The sequence below is a fragment of the Nycticebus coucang genome, chromosome 17, assembly GCF_027406575.1.
Source record: "Nycticebus coucang isolate mNycCou1 chromosome 17, mNycCou1.pri, whole genome shotgun sequence".
In the NCBI taxonomy this organism is placed as follows: Eukaryota; Metazoa; Chordata; class Mammalia; order Primates; family Lorisidae; genus Nycticebus; species Nycticebus coucang.
The window spans coordinates 79,358,367-79,377,669 of record NC_069796.1 but is presented as its reverse complement, the minus strand read 5'-3'; the positions used below and the strand labels follow the sequence as shown (position 1 = coordinate 79,377,669).

Sequence of the window (19,303 nt, the reverse complement as noted above, 5' to 3'; positions counted from 1 at the left end):
TCCCTCGCCTGGAACACGGAGGCAGCCTCCTGAACAGGCTCCAACCAACATTCTTTTTCTTCCTTCAGTCTTTCCTCAATCCAGCACCCCGAGTGACACAGTTAAAACCTAAGTTTGACTGTGCCACTCTCCTGCCAAAAGACTGCATCGTTTTCTACCTCTCAGACAAAAAGCCAAGCTTGAAACACCAGGGCAGCCATTTACACTCTGCCCTGCGTGGCCTCTCCACACCCTTCCTACTGCTCCCCACCTCCCTCACTCTGCTCCAGACGCACCTGCCTCTCAGGATGCCTCCAAGGCACCAGGCAAACTCTGTTGGCCTCCCTCTGCCCAGAATATTCAGCCCTGACCCCTGCTTGGCCCACTACCTCACCTCCAGCCAGTCCTTTTTCCTGGTTGCCCCATCTGCATCTCCCCCCAGCACCCACCCTTCCTCTAGCCCTTATCACCACTTCACATACTGTATTTTATTTACTTGTTTATTTTCTGCCTCTCCTCACAGAAGGCAATTTCCATGAAAAGGATCGGCTGTTGTGCTTGTTCACTGATCCATAACAGCCTGCTCAGTCTATATTACAGAATGAAGGAACGGGTGACAACATTCTACTGACCCATGCCAGGAGCTGCCATGAGAATCCTGGAGACGACGACTTGTGTGATGGCTTGTTTTGCTGCATTTGCCGATTCCCCTAAGCGGTTCCCATTTTCATCTGTGACAGGAATGCCAACTTTGAGTTCCCTGCAGTGCAAAAGACACGTAAAGAAGAAGTTCCCTCATGTCTTCACGAAACATCTTAGAATAACACTATGTTAGGAAAGACCAAATGCCTACTTAAACCAAACATCCATTCAAGTGTCATTTTTGGTACCGGCAAGTTTATTTTTAAAATACAATGAACCGGCTTAGTCCCGTGATAGCACAAAAAGTAAAATAACGTTAGTAAGCTTACTTAAAAGGGTGTACCTTTTTTGATAACAATATAATTTGAAGTGTAGATACGGTAACTTAAAGAAATGCCTAATTTCTATGCCTGTGTGCAAATTTTAGCAACTTTCCAAATGAAACATAGATATAATACATAATACATGACTTAATTAAATCAACTCACTTAATACATTGACATAAAAGAAGTCACTACTGTATGGCCCTACTGAATATTTATTAACTACAGTTACTAACACTGTAACTCCTACTGTTATCCTGTTTTTTGATATTTATTCCAAAATGCTTTTTCTTATTCTTTCTTCTCCTTTAATTTTTGCCAGTTCTAAAAAAATATTTGCAAAGATATAGATCAATCTTACTTTAAGCCCCCAAAGCAAATTCTTGGAGGGGAAGGGAAGAAACCTATTTCGGAGAATAAACTTTCTCTGCATGCACCTTCTTTGTCCACCCCAAGCACAACTCAATGTCAACTTTATAAACATCTTTTAATTATACAAACATAGAGAAATTAATTTAAATCTCCAAACACTCCTCACCTTGCTTTAATCACTAGCAACTCATGGTTAAACTTGTTTCATCAATGGGCCCACCTTCACCCTCAACCCAAGATTATTTTGAAACAAATCCCAGATCTCATATAATTTTTTCTGTACCTATTAAAAATATATATATATTTTTTGAGATAAGAGTCTTACTATGTTACCCTCGGTAGAGTGTCGTAGCGTCACAGCTCACAGCAACCTCAAACTCTTGGGCTTACGCGATTCTCTTGCCTCAGCCTCCCGAGCAGCTGGGCCTACAAGCTCCCACCACAACACTCGGCTACTTTTTGGGTGTAGCTGTCGTTGTTTGGCAGACCCGGGCTGGGTTCGAACCCACGAGATCTGGTGTATGAGGCTGGCACCCTAGCCGCTGAGCTACAGGCGCCAAGCCTAAAATAATTTTTTAAAAATTTCAACAAAGCTAATGATGACAAGAGACTCTCCTGTCAAGCACACATCCTTGCTAAGAGTGTGTATGACTCTTACCTTTGCCGCATTAATGGAATATTAATGCAGTTAGCAGCAGCTACGGCAGCAAAGGGAACAAAACGTCCTATCAGTGGGGAGACATGCTGTGGAAGAGAGAATTCCAAAAGCATTATCTTCCTTTTCCTGAATTACTGGATGGAAATAACGTATTTCTTCTTGAAAATGCTAATGCAAACTCCTATTTGTATAGAAACGCGGGCCAAAAGTACTTTCAGCACTTGTTTCCTAGTGGTACTTGTATATTCCTGGCATGGGTGTGCTGGGACCATGCACACTTCTAAGTCATTTGGCAGCTCAGTGTGGTTGCATGAGTATGGCTTTGAAGTCCTAAAGTCTTGAGCTCAGATGCTGGCTCTGGTACCTCTGCAGAGCTGTGGCCTGAGGCCCACTGTCAGCCCACACATAGTGTCTAGGAGGCTATTACGGTGATACCTATTTGATGCCTAGAGCCAGACCCAGGCAACCGTATTGGCAGGTGGTATAGGTAACATCTCTCCCAAAACTTATTACAAGATATAATTAAAATACGTAGTTAAAAAGAATGACTAGGATAAGAAAGTCATATGACTTAAACTATTTTAAGGGATGATAGAGGGACTTTGAGCCAGGCAGGTGAGAACAAATTAAGAATCATTATTACGGAAATAAAAATCCAAGTACCTTGGTTAATGCATTAAGTCCTAGAGCTGTGGCTACGGCACCAGTTGTTGCAGAAACATAAGCTGTTCCCAATTCACTGAAATGAAAAGAGGAATCCTGGATGTTGAGTGTTTGTCAGGGAACTCTGCTACAACATTATTTGAAGAAATACATGAGGGGAAATATAAAAGAGCGTGATCAAGAATGGAGAGTCCACAAAACATTTGTTATCACTCTTACCAATAGAAGAATCTGGAGAAAAAGCAAATAGACTCATAAAAACCCGGATTCTTCACACATAATCTGACTACAACCTCAAACAAGTAGACATACAGATTGCGTGTTTGTGGGAGGGGGAGAATTTGTGTGCAGAAATCTATGAATACAGGCAAATGTATATTAGGCTAAATGTTTGGAACATACATTAAAACCTCCATAGTTGACCACCTCCTTCAGTTGACCTAATTTTCACAGTCCCTTTGGTGCTCAACTTATAGAAGTTCTACTGTATTTGCCTCGATAAAAAATACTGCACTTCTCAAAATACACATTTTGAAAGCAAAAATGGAGTGCTGCATTTTAAAAATGTTACCTTACTGCGTTAAACCCTAAGTCTCATCTTCAAAATGCAATAAAACACAAGCAATTCTCTGTTCCTTTAAAAGAAATTTTAACTGTGATAAACACCACTGGCTTGCAGATTTCAATATCCTTTGTTCTGTACAAGGATAGAACACAGGCTGTCAAATGCAATTTTAAGTGATTAAAAAAAACGGAACTTTTCTTTCAAGTGTAATAGAAGTTATGCTAACATTTTAGTCTGTCAAATTTTTTTTACAGGAAGCAAATTTTTAAGCCCATTGCCTTTTCTCCTTTGGGCTATTTTTTAAAAAGTCAAATATAATAGTCACAACATCATGCTCTTCCCTGGATTTCTGCAGAGACTACACTGATGACCCTTCTCCTTTCGATGTTGGTGGCTGCTGACTTGGGCACAGTGGAGGGGGTAGAGCTTGTCATTTACCAGAAGGCAGACCCGGGCTGCTTGCCCTGTGTCCTACAGAGGCAGTAAGCTCTGTCCAGGGTACAAAAGAGGTATCATTCTACGAGCTACTGGTAGCTTGAGTAATGAGAAAGCAGGCTAGAAGAAAACTATTGTTTTGATAGAGAGGGAGAAAAATACTCACTTTACTTAAAAAGATGCCACATAATATTCTGAACAATGTAAACAGTTTATATGGATGTACTTTTTATTACCACTTAATCATATGAACACTGGGGAACTTCAGAGGCCCCGTGAATCTTACAGCCTTACTTCACAGTGAGGGGAGCGTCTCCACTTCTGTTGGTGTAGTTGACGACAGCATTGAAGGACTGGTTAATCCACTGCCAGAACAACACCGCCGGGGTAGTCCTGAAATAGAGTGTTTGGTCACATACCTGCTATCACTCGGACGGAGCTAGGCACAGAGCAGAGCATGTGAAGGCCAGTGACCAGAGAGGAGGCATACTGGGGAAGGAAGAAAGCTGGGCGACGACCATGCATTGGGCCGGAGGCTTTTACCCTCTCTGATCCTCAGTGTCCGCATTCAGTGGACATGGATAGCATCAGGCTCTAGGGGTTACTATGAGTATGAATATGAAGTAAGATTGTATGTGTAGAGGGCTTGGCACAGTAAACACTCAAATAAATGTCAGATCCCTTCTTTGGGGGAAAAATGAAGCCATATGGAGCTAAGCAGTCCTGGCCCCTCCTAACTGCAAGGACAGTTTATGTCTGTGCAAAAAAGTATGTCTACAGTTACACCCGTATTATATCAGTACCTGTACCTATACCTGTATCTATGTGAATGGATTAAAGGGCGATTTCTCAGACTCTTTATTTTCTTTCTCTACTTCATTTTCTTTTGGGTCTAAGATTTAGGGAAAAATTCAATCTCCTTTTGAACAGCAAAGAAAATGATATTTATCAGAGGAGAAAGGTAAAAAGACCCTTAGAGTAACAACATTATATAATATGAAACTAAAAATGAAATGACATTTATTTCTTTTTTAAAAGCAATTATACTATTATATTTTTTCATTTTTATTTTTTATTGTCTATATTTTTGGAGTACAATGTTTTGACACATGTGGAAGGACTCAATCGTTCCAATAAAGCTAATTCTCATATTTATAACCTCATATGTTTATAAAATGACATTTATGTCAATAAAACTATTTACAAACAAAAAATGTACTTTAAGTTTTTGTGACATCAAACAAACTTCTGTTACACAGCTATAACTTACCTATAAAATGTCATCATACAGCCTGTGATGGTCATGTTCATTGGAACCTGAGCTGACATCCTTCCTATCAAAATCATCTTTTCACCAGTATCAGGATGAAAAGCTGAATCATAGATGTACTTTGCTCTCCATAATTCATTTTCTGTAAGACCTAGAGGAATAATTCCTTGCCTAAGAAAACAATAAAAAATAACAAGGTAATTTTCATTTCAAATATCTTACTCATGCCCTAGAGACAAGTAGCTAAAAGGCTTCAAAGTTTATATTTACCTAAAACAACAGTCCCTGTCCCTGGATGTAGTGACAACTCTAACTAATGGATACATCGTCAGTTAAAATGTCGAAACATAAGCACTCAAATGAACATTTTTAACACATTTTTAAAATTATTTATCTTTGAAAAAGCAAAAAAAAAAAATATCGTGTATAACAAGGAAGTATTCAACTTTGAAATGTTCTTTGTCTTAAATGACATTTTTAAATGTATTTTGAACTTTGCAACTTCTAAAATATTTTTAATGTTTTAATTAGATGAAAGTTATGCAATTAAAAATATTAATTCATGCCAGGCACAGTGGCTTACACCTGTAATCTAAGCACTCTGGAGGCCAAGGCAGGTGGATTGCTTGAGTTCAGGAGTTCAAGACCTGCCTGAACAAGAGCAAGACCTCTGTCTTTACTAAAAAATAGAAATAAATAAAAGCTTCAATGACACGCACACACAAATAACTATTATGAACATGCTAGAAGTGCAGACAAACATTTGTGTAGTCTTTCCTTTTTTTGTTGTCGAGAGAGAGTCTCACTATGTCGTCCTTGGTAGAGTGCCATGGCATCACAGCCTCACAGCAACCTCCAACTCTTGGGCTTAAATGATTCTCTTGCCTCAGCCTCCCAAGCGGCTAGGACTATAGGTGCCCACCACAACACCCGGCTATTTTTTGGTTGCAGTTGTCATTGCTGTTTTTAGCTGGACTAGGCTGGGTTTGAACCTGCTTACCCTTGGTGTATGCAGCCAGCGCCATAACCACTGTGCTATGGGAGCCGACCCTTGTATAGTCTTTCTAAGCAGAGATTTTATTCCTATCTAACTACGAGAAAAAAAAAAATTCAGGATAGCACCTAATATAACCAACAAAACACAATTAAAATTTGGGTTAATCAGGCGGCGCCTGTGGCTCAAAGGAGTAGGGTGCCAGCCCCATATGCCAGGGGTGGTGGGTTCAAACCCAGCCCCAGCCAAAAACCGCAAAAAAAAAAAAAAAAAAAAAAAAATTGGGTTAATCACAGTATACATAAAAATTCCCTAAATAATGATGCTGCTGTTGGTAATGGAGATGATTTTTAGAAAGACATACTCAGGCCAGGTGTGGTGGCTCACGCCTATAAGCCTAGGCCTTTGGAGGCCAGGATGGGTGGATTGCTTGAGCTCATGAGTTCAAGACCAGCCTGAGCCAGAATGAGACCTCATCTCTAAAAATAGCCAGGTGTTGTGGCGGGTGCCTATAGTCCTGGCTACTGGGGTGGGAGTGAGGCAAGAGAATCACTTGAGGCCAAGAGTTTGAGGTTGCTGTGAGCTGTGTTGCCACGGCATTCTCCCAAGGGTGACAAAGTGAGACTCTGTCTCAAAAAAAAAAAAAAAAAAGAAAGACATACTCAAGTAGAAGAAAAGAATAAAGGACATGTCTCAAGTTTTAATGTTTTACATAGCTCTGACCCAGCACATTTATTTATTGCCTTTGAAATAATCTTGAATGTAGGGAATGATTTATTCATGAGAGTTCATTTACTTTCCCATCCTTTACAAATGGAAAAAATGAGAAGCAGTTAAAATGCCCAACACTAGGCCATTGGTATAATATATTACACAGTATTTTACAATCACACAGTGGTATACTATGCAACATTTAAAAGGAGGATATATTTGTTTCCTAAAGCTGCAAAAACAAATTGCCACCAGCTAGATGGCTTAAAACAATAAAAATTTATTCTCTTACAGTCCTGGAGATTCAAAATCTGAAAGCAAAGAGTCAGTAGGGCCATGGTCCCTCTGTAGATTCTAGGGCAGGATTCTTCCTTGTTTTTTCTTAGGTTCTAATGGCCATAGGAATTCTTTGGTGTTCTTTGGCTTGTAGGTATATCACTCCAATCTCTGCCTCCATCATCACATGGCTTTTTTTTTTTTTTTTTTGAGTCTCACTTTGTTGCCCTCTGTAGAGTGCCAAAGCATCACAGCTCATAGCAACCTCAAATTCTTAGGCTTAAGTGATTCTCTTGCCTCAGCCTCCCTATTAGCTGGGACTACAGGCCCCTGCCACAACACCTAGTTATTTATTTACTTATTTATTTTTGTTGTTGCAGTTGTCATTGTTGTTTAGCAGGCCCGGGCCGGGTTCAAACCCCCCAGCCCTGGTGCTTGTGGCTGGAGCCCTAACCACTGAGCCACAGGCACCCAGCCTGAAGCTTTTAATGTTTAGAATTTATCTTAAGATATGAGGATGTAAAACTTGCTTAACTTTATTTCCCACTTGGCTGGTCTGCATCGATCAGGATTTTATGAATACCAGGCTTGATTTCTAGACCTTCTATTGCATTAAATTTGACCATCCATTTTAATATTTACTTTGGAGCCAACTGTCCCTCATTCTGTTCTTCTTTTTCTTGCTCTAAAATGTATTAGTTATACTCATTAATTTATTCTTACAGATAAACCTTAGAATGATTTTGTCAGTTTTACAGGAGATCACAACTGTATGCTGACTGAGACTGCATTAACTTAGAGGCGACATCTGTACAGCACAATACCTTGCTATCTAGGCCTACCACGTCACTCCAGCTACTCAAATGCTTCCTTCAGTGACTCCCAGTGGCTCTGTAATTGCCACAGCTTCTGCATTAGTTTGTTCCCAGGCATTTTTTTCATTGTTCTTATGAATATGAATAAAAGATATTGTCTAGCTGGCGTGGCGCCTCATGCCTGTAGACCTAGCACTCTGGGAGGCTGAGGTGGGAGGATCGCTTGAGCTAAGGAGTTCCAGACCAGTCTGAATAAGAGAAAGACTCCTCTCAACTCTAATTAGCTGGATGTGGGGGTGGGCACTTACAGTCCCAGCTACTTAGGAAGCTGAGGCAAGAGTATCATTTGAACCCACAAGTTTGAGGTTGCTATGAGGTGGGCTGACGCCATGGCACTCTAGCTTGGCAACATAGTAAGATTTTGCCTTAAAAAAAAAAAAAAGAAGAAGATATTGTGTGATTGATTATTGCTGGTATATAAGAAGCTACCAATTTTTTTTTGTATTTTTTATATATATTATAAGCAGCCCCCTTGCTCATCATGTTCTTCTACTTGTTTCATTGGTTTTTCAGTTGGTTGCTGAGAATATCATCATTTACATAAAACACACTGTCTCATCTTTTTGGTATATCTATAACTTATTTCTTTTTCTGTCTTACTGAATTGATTAGGACTTCCAGAATAATGTTATAGTGAAGATAAAGACATCCCAGCCTTGCTCCTTACGTTAATAGGAATGCCTCATGGTGGAGTATTTCCAGGGCAATGTCTCGGATATTAACAGATGTTATGAAAAAGAATTGAGAAAGAAAAAGGGACCCATATTCAAGTTTGGAGAAATTGATTAAGTAGCTTTATTACAGATTTCTTGTAAAGTTTAAAAAGTTAATGGCATATGATCTTCTCAAGAGTGGGAGGTAAACTTTCCTGAATTTAACTGGGAAAACACCCTTCTCTCCCTTTGTCCTATTTCCCCTTTTTCCTGTAAGAATTCCACAGGATTCCTACTCTGTAGAGGTCTCGTTGGGAAGCTCAGCTCTAATGTTGTATTATTTAGTGTGCTGCTGTCTTCTGATATGGGAACTGTATGGGTATTCTTTATCACATTAAAGAAGTGCTTATTATTATCCCTAGCTGATTAGTTATTTTGTGATTAGTTACATAATTTTAGCTTCTTTGGGGAATCTATCAAAATTTGGCTTTTTTGCTTTAATCTATTGATGTAATAAGTCACATTAATACATGCCCTAAAAACAAATCACCTTTTCATACTTGGAATAAAATTTACTAGCCCATGTTTTAACACAAGGTTGGAATCGATATCCTGGTATACTTTTTTCTTTTGGATTTCTGCATTATAAATTTGTAAGATGGACCATTGTTTCCTTTTAGTACATTTTCATCATTTGTAAGTGGGAAGATCGCAAGTGAATTGGGAAGTATCTCCTTTTTTTTCTATGATCTCATAACATTTTGAATTCAATTAGCTTTATTAATGTGTAATTTAAATACAGAAGAAGTCATGCATTTTAAGTGTGCAATTTGATGATTCCTGCAAAATGAACAGTGTGCCCACCCTCGAGGGCATCCAACATTTCTTCTTTTCTGCTGCACATTACAAGAATAAGAGTTGTCTTGGGCCACACATTAAACACACAAACACTAATGAAAGCTGATCAGCAAAAATAAAAAAGGGGGGTCCATACATACTTTTCATGACATAGGACACCACAGATAAGCAAATAATCTGCATGCCTCTTGCAGGTTGGACACCCTGGGAGTATTTCCCCTCCTGCAAGGGGCCTCTCTGAAGTCATTCCCTCACTTCCTGCCAACCACCAATCTGCTCTCTAACCCTATAGCATTGCCCTTGTGGGAGCTGCGCATAAATGGATTCATACCACAAGCAGTACTTTGTGCCTGGCTTCCCTCATTTTGCACAATACTTTTGAGATGCAACCTTGTTGTTTGTACCAATAATTGTTTAATCACCCAGTAGTATTCCATTTGATGAATTTACCACAGTTATTTACCAAATCTATTTTTAGCCATTCTGGTAGGCATTAAATAGTATCTTCTTGTGGTTTTAATTTGCATTTCTGGCAGCTAAAGATGTTGATCATCTTTTCACATGCTTACTCGCTGTTCCTATATTTTCTTTGGTGAAATGTCCTAAGTCTGCTCAAGTCTTTTGACCAGTTTTAAAAATTGGGTTGTCTTTTTAATGAATTGAAAGAATTCTTTATGTCTTCTGGATACAAATCCTTTATGAGACACAAGTGTTGAAAATATTTCCTTCTAGCATGTGAACTGCATGTTTGTTTTATAAACAATGTCTTCTGCAGTGGAAAGACTTTTTACTTTCCATAAAGTTAAATTTATCAGTGCTTTCTTTTTCTTCTTTTTTTCAATTTATCAGTGTTTATCCTATGCCCTACCTAAGAAGTCTTTGACTACACCCAAGTTATAAAGATTTTCTTATGTTTTCTTCTAGAATTTTTATGCTATTAGCTGATATATTTAGGGCTATCACCTATTTCAAGTTACCTTTTATTTGTGGTATAAAATAAGGATCATTTATTTTTTATATGATGACCCAATTTTTCCAGAACCATTCATTAAACAGAATGTCCTTTCCTCATTGATTCATCTTGGCATGCTAAGTATGTTCACGTTTATTCAAGATTCTCCATTCTGTTCTATGAATCTAAATGTCTATCCATACACCAACACAAAACTGTCTTTCCTGTGAGAGCTTTACAGTACGTGTGAAAATTGGGTAGTATAGGGTGGGCACGGTGGCTCATGCCTGTAATCCTAACACTCTCGAAGGCTGAGGCAGGAGGATCTTTTGAGCTTAGGAGGTGGAGATCAGCCTGAGCAAATGTGAGACCCTGTCTCTACTGAAAATAGAAAAATTAGCTGGGCATGCTGGTGGACACCTGTAGTCCTAGCTGCTAGGGAAGCTGAGGCAGGAGGACGGCAAAAACCCAGGAGTCTGAAGTTGCTATGAGCTAGGCTGAGGACACAGGACATTAGCCTGGGGCAACAGAGTGGGCCTCTATATAAAAACAATCAAGATCAGGTAGTATAAATTCCTCAACTTTATTCTTTTTCAAAATTGTTTTCAATGTTCTAGATCCTTTGCATTTCCATGTATATTTTAGAATTAGCTTGTTGATTTCTGTAAAAAGCCTGCTGGGGTTTTGGTAATTACATTGAACGTATTCATCAGTTTAGGAAGAGACAACATCTTCATTATATTCAGTCTTCCAATACATTATCACAGTATACGTCACCACTTAACAAAAAACAACTGACTTCTCTCTGTAATTTTTGTATATGTGTGTGTTTTGGCATATAGGCATTACACATTTCATGATCTTTAGCTATTTAATATGTTTGTTGCTCCTAAAAATGGTATTATTTGAATATTTCAATGTACAGTTTGTAATTGCTACCAGATAAAATATAATTGATTTTTGTATATTGATCTTGTACCTTGTGACTTTACGAAACTTTCTTATTCTAGTTGCTTTCTTTTTTGTAGATTCTTTCTATATAGACGGTCATGTTTTCTTTGAAGGAAGACAGTTTTACCTCTTCATTTCTTATCTTTATGTCTTTCTTTTGAATTTTGACATTTTCTCTTTTTGCACTAGCTACAACTTCCATCACAATGCTGAATAAAGGTAATGACAGCAAAAATCCTTGTTGTATTCTCAACAGTAGGAGGAAAGTGTTCATTACTGCAACATTAAATCTGATGTTAGTTGTAGTTTTATTTTGGTAGATGTATTTTTCCTATTCCATTCTTAGTTTGCTTAGAGTTTTATCATGAATGGAGGTTGAATTTTGCTTGCTTTTTCTGCATCTATTGAGATGATCCCATAGTCTATAGACAGAGTGGTCTTCAAATGTTACACCAATTGCATGCTTGCCATGAATTCTACTTAAGCTCTGCTTATTTTGAGCATTACCATTTTTAGATATGGCTAGATTTCATTTGTTAAATTTTGTTAAGGATTTTTGTGTCTATGACACAAGTGTTCTTAATTTTTCTTTTACTCTTTGTCTTTTTTTTTTAATTAGTGTATTTGTAGCCTCATAAATTGAAGGAGGAAGCATTCCTGCAGTCTGCCTATGTTCTGGGGGAGTTTGTGGTAGAACTGGTTTTAATTCTTCCTATGAAAAAATTATTTCCCTCATTTCTAAAGCCATCTGGCCTTGGAGATTATTGTGGGACAGGTTTTTTGTCTGTTCACTAATTTGCTGTTGGTCATCTCTCATCCTCCTTCCTTCTCATTCCCTGCTTTCTTTTGGATTGAGTCAATTTTGGTAATTTACATACTTTATCCATATAATGTTATATTTTTCAGTTAAGATTTTCATAATTTTTACCGAAAAAAAACTATAAGTTTTATTTTTATGTTTTTATTCCTCTTTTAGGTAACTTTCTTATTTGTTATATATTTTGAGGGTTTTGTTTTATATTGATTAGACATGCCAGAGGCTTATGCTTCACTGCATTTATCAAAGAATTGATTTTTTTTTTTGCAGTCTCACTCTGTTGCCCCAGGCTAGAGTGCCGTGGCCTCAGCCTAGTACACAGCAACCTCATACTCCTGGGCTCAAGCAATCCCGCCGCAGCCTCCATAGGAGCTGGGACTACAGGTGTCTGCTACAATACCTGGCGACTTTTTCTAATTTTAGTAGAAATGGGATTTCACTCTTGCTCAGGCTGGTCTGGAGCTCCTGCGCTCAAGGGATCCTCTGCCTTGGCCTCCCAGAGTGCTGGGATTACAGGCATGAACCACCCCAACCAGCCAAAGAATTGATCCTTATTTTTTAATCCTATCAATTCATTTCCAACTTCTTTTTTTAAATTAACTCCTCTCTGTTTTCCTTGAAAAGCAGTACATGTCGTAGTTGACAGCATGGACTCTATAGTGAGACTGTCTGGGTTTCAATCCTGGTTCTACCATATACCAGCAGCATGAGTGCAAGCAAGTTAACCTTTAATGCCTAAGTTTTTTATTTGAAAAATGGGAATAACAATAGTACGTACCTTCAAGGGCTGCTGTGTGAGTTAACTTAATAAATGGAAGGTGACTGAAACCATCCTTGGCACACAGTAAGTACCATGCAGGATTTGCTATTTCCATTTTATTATTCTGTGTTGTTCTCCAATTTCTTTAACTGAATTCTCCATTATTCACCTTCAGCCTTTATTGTTTAGTTAGAGAGATGTGTAAAGCTATAAACGGACCCTGTGAGTAAAATTTGGGTACAATTTCTGAAAGTTTCATACTAATGTCCTCACTTTTTACTTTACTTTTGGTTTTCCTTTTTGAACAAATTAAAAGAACATAAAAATACGGGCAGTGCTTGTGGCTCAAAGGAGTAGGGCGCCAGCCCCATATACTGGAGGTGGCGGGTTCAAACCCAGCCCCAGCCAGAAACTGCAAAAAAAAAAAAAAAAAGAACATAAAAATTCTGATGTGATTAGACGGTCTAGATTCATGAATCTCTTTGTTACCAGTTTGGTATATCTTTATTAATATTGATTTTTTTTTATATCTATTTGCCTGGAACTGTATTTTGTCTGCTTTTTATATGGCAACTCCTGTTTTCTTTTTTTTTTTTTTCTTGCAGTTACCTTTATCCTGGATTTTAATATTAGCCTTTTTTTTTGCAGTTTTTGGCCGGGGCTAGGTTTGAACCCACCACCTCCGGCATATGGGGCCAGCGCCCTACTCCTTTGAGCCACAGGCGCCGCCCAATGTTAGCCATTTTTATTACTCCCTTTGGGTTCATATTAAGTTGGTATAACTACATATTGGGATTCACACTCCCTGGGGGTATACTATCACATGATACCTTTGACCCTCACCCCCAAGTAACCCTTTCAGTGCAGCTAGTCACCCTCAAAGGTTCATGAATGATTTATTTCTTCATGGTAAGATGGAAAACTCTGAGGTACTTCTTACCCATTAATCTACCAATTAGTTTACTAGTTAATATATAAAAAATATATATTAGCACAGAACCACAACAAATACTCTTTCTCCTCCTCATCTGGAGCAGGTACACACAATTTATCACCCAGCCTGTAAGGGTTTAAATGCTTTAAAAGGGTGAAGAGAGAAGAAGGGAGACATTTAGGGCTTCTTGGAAGAATGTACTGTAATTTTATAGGTACATGTCATGAGTCTGGTAGCTAGTAAGCACCATGTATTCCAACTGGGTGCCATGTCATTATGGAGCTTTAAAAGTGTTTTTGACCCAATTTTTAAGTCTTTTAATTTTTTGCACATCAGGAATTTTACTAAGGCCTACAATTTTCTTTTTTTTATTGTTGGGGATTCATTCTATTTATACATATTCTGACTTCAACATGAAACATATTAACCCAGGGGCTTTGTGGGATTTTTTTTTTTATTTTTAATTATTTATTTATTTTTATTGTTGGGGATTCAATTGACACATAATAATTGTACATATTTGTAGGGCACAGCATAATATTTTGATACACGTATATAATGTGTAATGATTAAACCAGGATAACTTAACATATATATCAACCTCAAATATTTATTATTTCTTTGTGTTAGGAACATTTTTAAATTTGCTCTTCTAGTGATTTGAAAATATACATTAAATTGTTTCATTTTAGCCACCCTATGGTGCAATAGAATATTAGAACTTATTTCTCCTATCTGGCTGTACTATTGTATCCAACTGCCAACCCACGGTACAAGCTTCCCCCAAGTCTTTGGTTTTAACAGGATCTAGTAAACCATCTAAATACATTGTTGTAACAAAGCTATTTGCCTTCTCCATCTAGTGTTATGGTACTTTAAAATGTTCTATCTCAGTTCTCTGATTTTAATTTTAGTTACATTGATTACAGTTTTTTAAAAAAAATTTATACTTCTAGGTTTTAGAAAATATATACTAATATTTAATTTGACTTAGTAGTTACCTTTAATATTCTCAAAAAAATTAAGATTCTATAATGCATTTCTCTACTATAGTAAAGAATAAAATCATATACAATTTTGAGTTTTGTTTCTAGTTAAGGCCAGATTTAGGATATAGTTTTTAATTTTTCACTTTCTTCTTCTTTTTGACACTACAACTTAGGGTTTTAGATTGAGACAGATATTATTTTTCACAAAGCACTTTCTTTTCTCACTAGAGATACACAATTTTTCATATTTTAATAGGTTTTAAGATTTATTACCTGCCTATATTATGACTTATTCTTTTCATTGTAGTAAAATATACCTAACACAAAATTGTCCAATTTAATCATTTTTATTATACAGTTCTGTGACATTAAGTACATACACATTACTGTATGATCATTACCATTACCCGTGTCTAGAACATTTTCATCTTCCCCAACTAATATTTGGTACCCGTAATTCCTTAGTTCCTCATCCTTTCTCATGGGGATGAGGAGCCCCTGGCAACCAACATTTTGCTTTTGTCTCTATGTAAGTGACTGTCCCAGGTACTTCATGCTAATGGTGTCACACAATATTTGTCCTTTTGTGACGAGCTGATTTAACTCAGCAGAATGTCCTCAAGGTTCATCCATGTTGTAGCAGATGTCAGAATCACCTTCCTTCTTAAGGCTGAATAATATTCCACTGTGATACACACATTCTGTTTGTCCACTTATTGACTGATGGATACCTGGGTTGCTTCTACCTTGTGGCTACTGTAATTAACACTGCTACATACACGGTGCACACATACCTGTTTGCATCTCTGTGCTCATTTTTTCAGGTATAATAGCCAGAAGTAGCATTGTTGGATTACATGGTAACGTACGTGTTTAATTTTCTGAGGAATCACTATCCATTAGTTTTCTTATTTCTGAGCTTAAGTTTGTTTCACCTCTTAACCACTCAAAAAGGTTTTACGAAGTTTGTTTTTCTCTTCCTGCCTTTCCATCACCCTGCCCCCTCACGATGAAAGAAAGGTATAACTGCACCTTATAGTAGAGACACTTTGCAAAAAAGTGCAAAAAAAAAAAGGGTTGGTTTTTGATGCTCTTGTATGTTTGTTTTGTTGACTTTGCAAATAAAGACAATCTTTTTTAAAATCTGAGTTACAACTCTCTCTCCTGAAAGCACTGCACACATTGCTTCACTGTCTTCTGGCGTTCGGAGTACAGATGAAAAGGTTGAGACTTTTCTGATATCTGTTGTTTTCTAGTCGTTTTTTCTCCCCTAGTCACAGACGCTTCTGGATTTTTTAAAGTTTGTAGAAAAAAATGTAAGAAAGAAAATTGCCGTATGTGAGTCGCTTTGCTTTGAGGTCTCTTCAGTGTGAGACATGTTATTCTTCACCCCCTTTCTGTTAAGGGGGCCATGAAGTTTACATGCCATCACACCTTTTTAAATTGCACATGAATTTTATGGCCACCCTGTATTATATATTTAATATTGCTTACTTGCATTTTTTCTAGTCTCTCCTTTACGAGCACCAATTAATTATACTGTCACTGTCTCTATTCCCCTCACATAATCTTTCTTACATCTTCCTTCTTTTTATCCCCAGCAAGAACTGATGAATTATAGCCCATAGCCTGGCCTGTTTCTGTATGGCCTGTAAGCTCAACATGGCATTTACATTTTTAGAGGGTTGTACAAACAAACCAACCAACCAACAAAAAGAGTATGTGACAGAGACTGTCCGGCCTGTGAAGCCTAAAATATATAAATTTGATCCCTTATAGAAAAAGTCTGCTGACTTCTGATCTCCTTCCTTGGGAAGCGTCTCAGTTTATTCTTTACACGGCCAGTTCAACCTTGTCATGGTGCCATTTCTGATGTTTGTTCTCTGCCACTGACTTTAGTGAAGATTTCAATTTTCCAATTACATTTTTAGGCTCTTGCAATCTTCCTTGTGTCATCTTCTTTTAGCCATAATGGTGTTTTCACTTTGACCTCCCCTCTTTTTATGGCTTCTCCAGATTCACAAAGAACATTTTGCCAAGTTCCTAAACCGTGCAGCGTCCTCCTCCTCTATGGCCTTCCCTTCAGCACTTTCTCCTAAGGCCACCTGATGTCCTGCTCTCTGTGTGCCTTCTTTATGCATATTGTCGTTCGCTAGACTCCGTCCAGACTCAGTGTCTATAGACTGACACTGGTTCCCTCTCTCTAACTACCTGGATGACCGCTGGACCCCTGTTTCAGATGTCTTACTCATGGGCAGTTAAGTAGGTAGCTTCCAATCGATCCAATCCCCAGCTTCTGGCTGACTTTCCCCTAGTATAGGAGTCAACAAACTATTGTCCGAGGCCTGGATGCCCCTGTAGGTAAGAGCAGTTTTTATAATTTTTAAAGGATTGTAAAAAATAAATAAACAAAAAACTAAGAATAATATGTAACGGAAACCCTTAGTGGTCCACAAAGCCTGAAATATTTCTTACATGGTCTTTTACAGGCAAAGTTGCCAATTGCTGCATCTCTGTGTACACAGGCAGCAGATTCTCTTACCCACTGCGTGGCTCTCAGAACTGATGGAGCGCATCCCAAATCTACAACCCCTGCAGGCACCACCATTGGCACCCTTCTCACCTAAGCTCCTACCTACAGGGTTTCATTCACTGAGGCTGTATCTCAGAAGCAACCAACCTAGCCTTTATTCTAGGCAGCTTATTTTTTGCATGATGTTTCTGTTCAGAGACAGAAAAATGCATGGGTTGCTGTATTAGAGAATAGAAGGCAGGGTGCTGGGAAAGAGGGACCTTACAGATTAGTACTTATGAGGAGCAGGGATGACCGTCCCAGTTTTATGCTACGATGAGCCCTGGGATATCTGTGTTAAGGGTCAGCAATTTCAGCAACAGGGAATACAAACATGTCTTTCTATTCTTCTTCTTCTCTCTCTCTTTTTTTTTTTTTTTTTTGGTCAAAAGGATTCTATTACCAAAAAAAGATATAAAATCACTAAGTAGAGATTTAAAAACAATAGACTAATATGATGATTTATTTACGTATTAAGTCAAAAATATAACCATTCATGTTACCTGTAATCGTGTACTATTTTTCTTGCATTCTCTAGTTGTTCGTTTGTTAACAGGATATTCCTAGGGTCAGTTACAGTGAAGAAATGATTGGCTCGTCCAACAAACGTGCTTTGGTCCCATCGAGGTTCCTTAATGTTAATGTTTGGTGGCAGTTCTCCAGACATGGTCCTGGACTAACTACAGAGAGGCAAAAAGACAGGTCTGTATAAGGCTTACAGTATCACTTTGGAGTCACACTAAATCTTCAAGTAAAAATTTATGTACTCTCTTCCTATTTATAAGATTGCTATAAATGGCAGAAAGACCATCTAAATTCAAAGCTAACTGTGTCTATAAATCTCTATTGATCTTAACCAAATTGCAGCAGTTTCCCACATTATTTCTCTTTACAAGCACATAGTACTTCAACATTTCTTACTTGCTGGATACCTAGAGGAAAAAAATATATAAAAATTTATAAATAATATCAAAGGTGACAGGGTCTGAAGTTTGAACCCATTTTTCTGAGTGAAACAAGCAATGTTTCTACTGCACTCTGACCTAGCAAGTTTGTTATTTCTACCAGTAAAAGTGACTAATGATGAAAAGGCTTAAATGCTAAAGATTACACAATTTTAAAAAAAGATGCAGATTCATTCAGCCTTCTTTAGCATAATAACCACCTATCAAAATTAAAAATTATGTTTTTCATTCTACCAGGAACAGTGGGTAAAACGCATTCTGACGGCCCCATGAGTAACAATGGAACACGTAATTATCCTCATAACATTTTTATTTTCAGGCCAAAGAACCACGTCTTTTTTCCAACAGTACCTAATTTCTTTCTCTGAGTAATGCATGCTTATTTTAGAAGTACATTGTATTTTTGTAATAGATGCTTACTGTAGTATTTTAAGAAATACAAGCTTATTATTGGAAAGAAAGGATGAGGAAACAAAATCTCCCATAATCCAGTTACTCTGAAATAATTATTGTTAATGTTTTAGTACATTTCTTTACAGATTTTTTCTATACTTGTTATCATATAATTTAAAAAGTAAGTTGATACCGCACTGTGTGTTTTAATGTCCCGATTTTTTTTTTTTACTTATTTCACGAGCACCTTCCATGGCACTAAATATTCATTTTAGATATATAACAACATTGTTAACGTTTATGTTGTTTTTAGTGTTTCATTATTACCTAGAATGCCGAATCTCTGTCCATGAATCTTTTTCCTTATATCTGGTGTTATTTTTAGACTAGATCTCTCTGAATGAAATTAACAGGCCAAAAGATCTAATCACTATGAAGGCTTCAAACCTTTGCTTTCTTACACCTGTTTCTGTTCCCTACATTTGTGATACCAGTTCTCTTTTGGGGGAAGGGGTGAAACTGAGTCTCTGTTACCCAGGCTACAGTGCCCTAGTCTCAGCCTAGCTCACAACAGCCTCAAACTCCTAGGCTCACACAATCCTGCTCTCAGCCTCCCTAGTAGCTAGGACTATAGGTGCCTGCCACAATGCCTGGCTAATTTTTCTATTTTTAGTAAAGGCAGGGACTGGCTTTTGC

The 19,303-nt window shown here is 37.8% G+C and overlaps 1 protein-coding gene across 4 annotated transcripts in view; it reads right to left on the bottom strand.

The window, feature by feature from the left end:
* SFXN1 (sideroflexin 1) overlaps nucleotides 1–19,303 on the bottom strand; it is a 58,912-nt gene that overhangs the window by 22,371 nt on the left and 17,238 nt on the right. For all 4 annotated transcript variants that reach the window (XM_053566770.1, XM_053566772.1, XM_053566771.1 and 1 more), the window contains exons 2-7: nucleotides 17,753–17,929; nucleotides 4,908–5,078; nucleotides 3,932–4,030; nucleotides 2,638–2,713; nucleotides 1,975–2,060; nucleotides 612–739 (exon numbers count right to left, since the gene is read on the bottom strand). In XM_053566770.1, coding sequence (XP_053422745.1) covers nucleotides 612–739; nucleotides 1,975–2,060; nucleotides 2,638–2,713; nucleotides 3,932–4,030; nucleotides 4,908–5,078; nucleotides 17,753–17,916 — 724 coding nt within the window. In that variant the 5' untranslated portion in view covers nucleotides 17,917–17,929. The remainder of the gene's footprint in view (nucleotides 1–611; nucleotides 740–1,974; nucleotides 2,061–2,637; nucleotides 2,714–3,931; nucleotides 4,031–4,907; nucleotides 5,079–17,752; nucleotides 17,930–19,303) is intronic.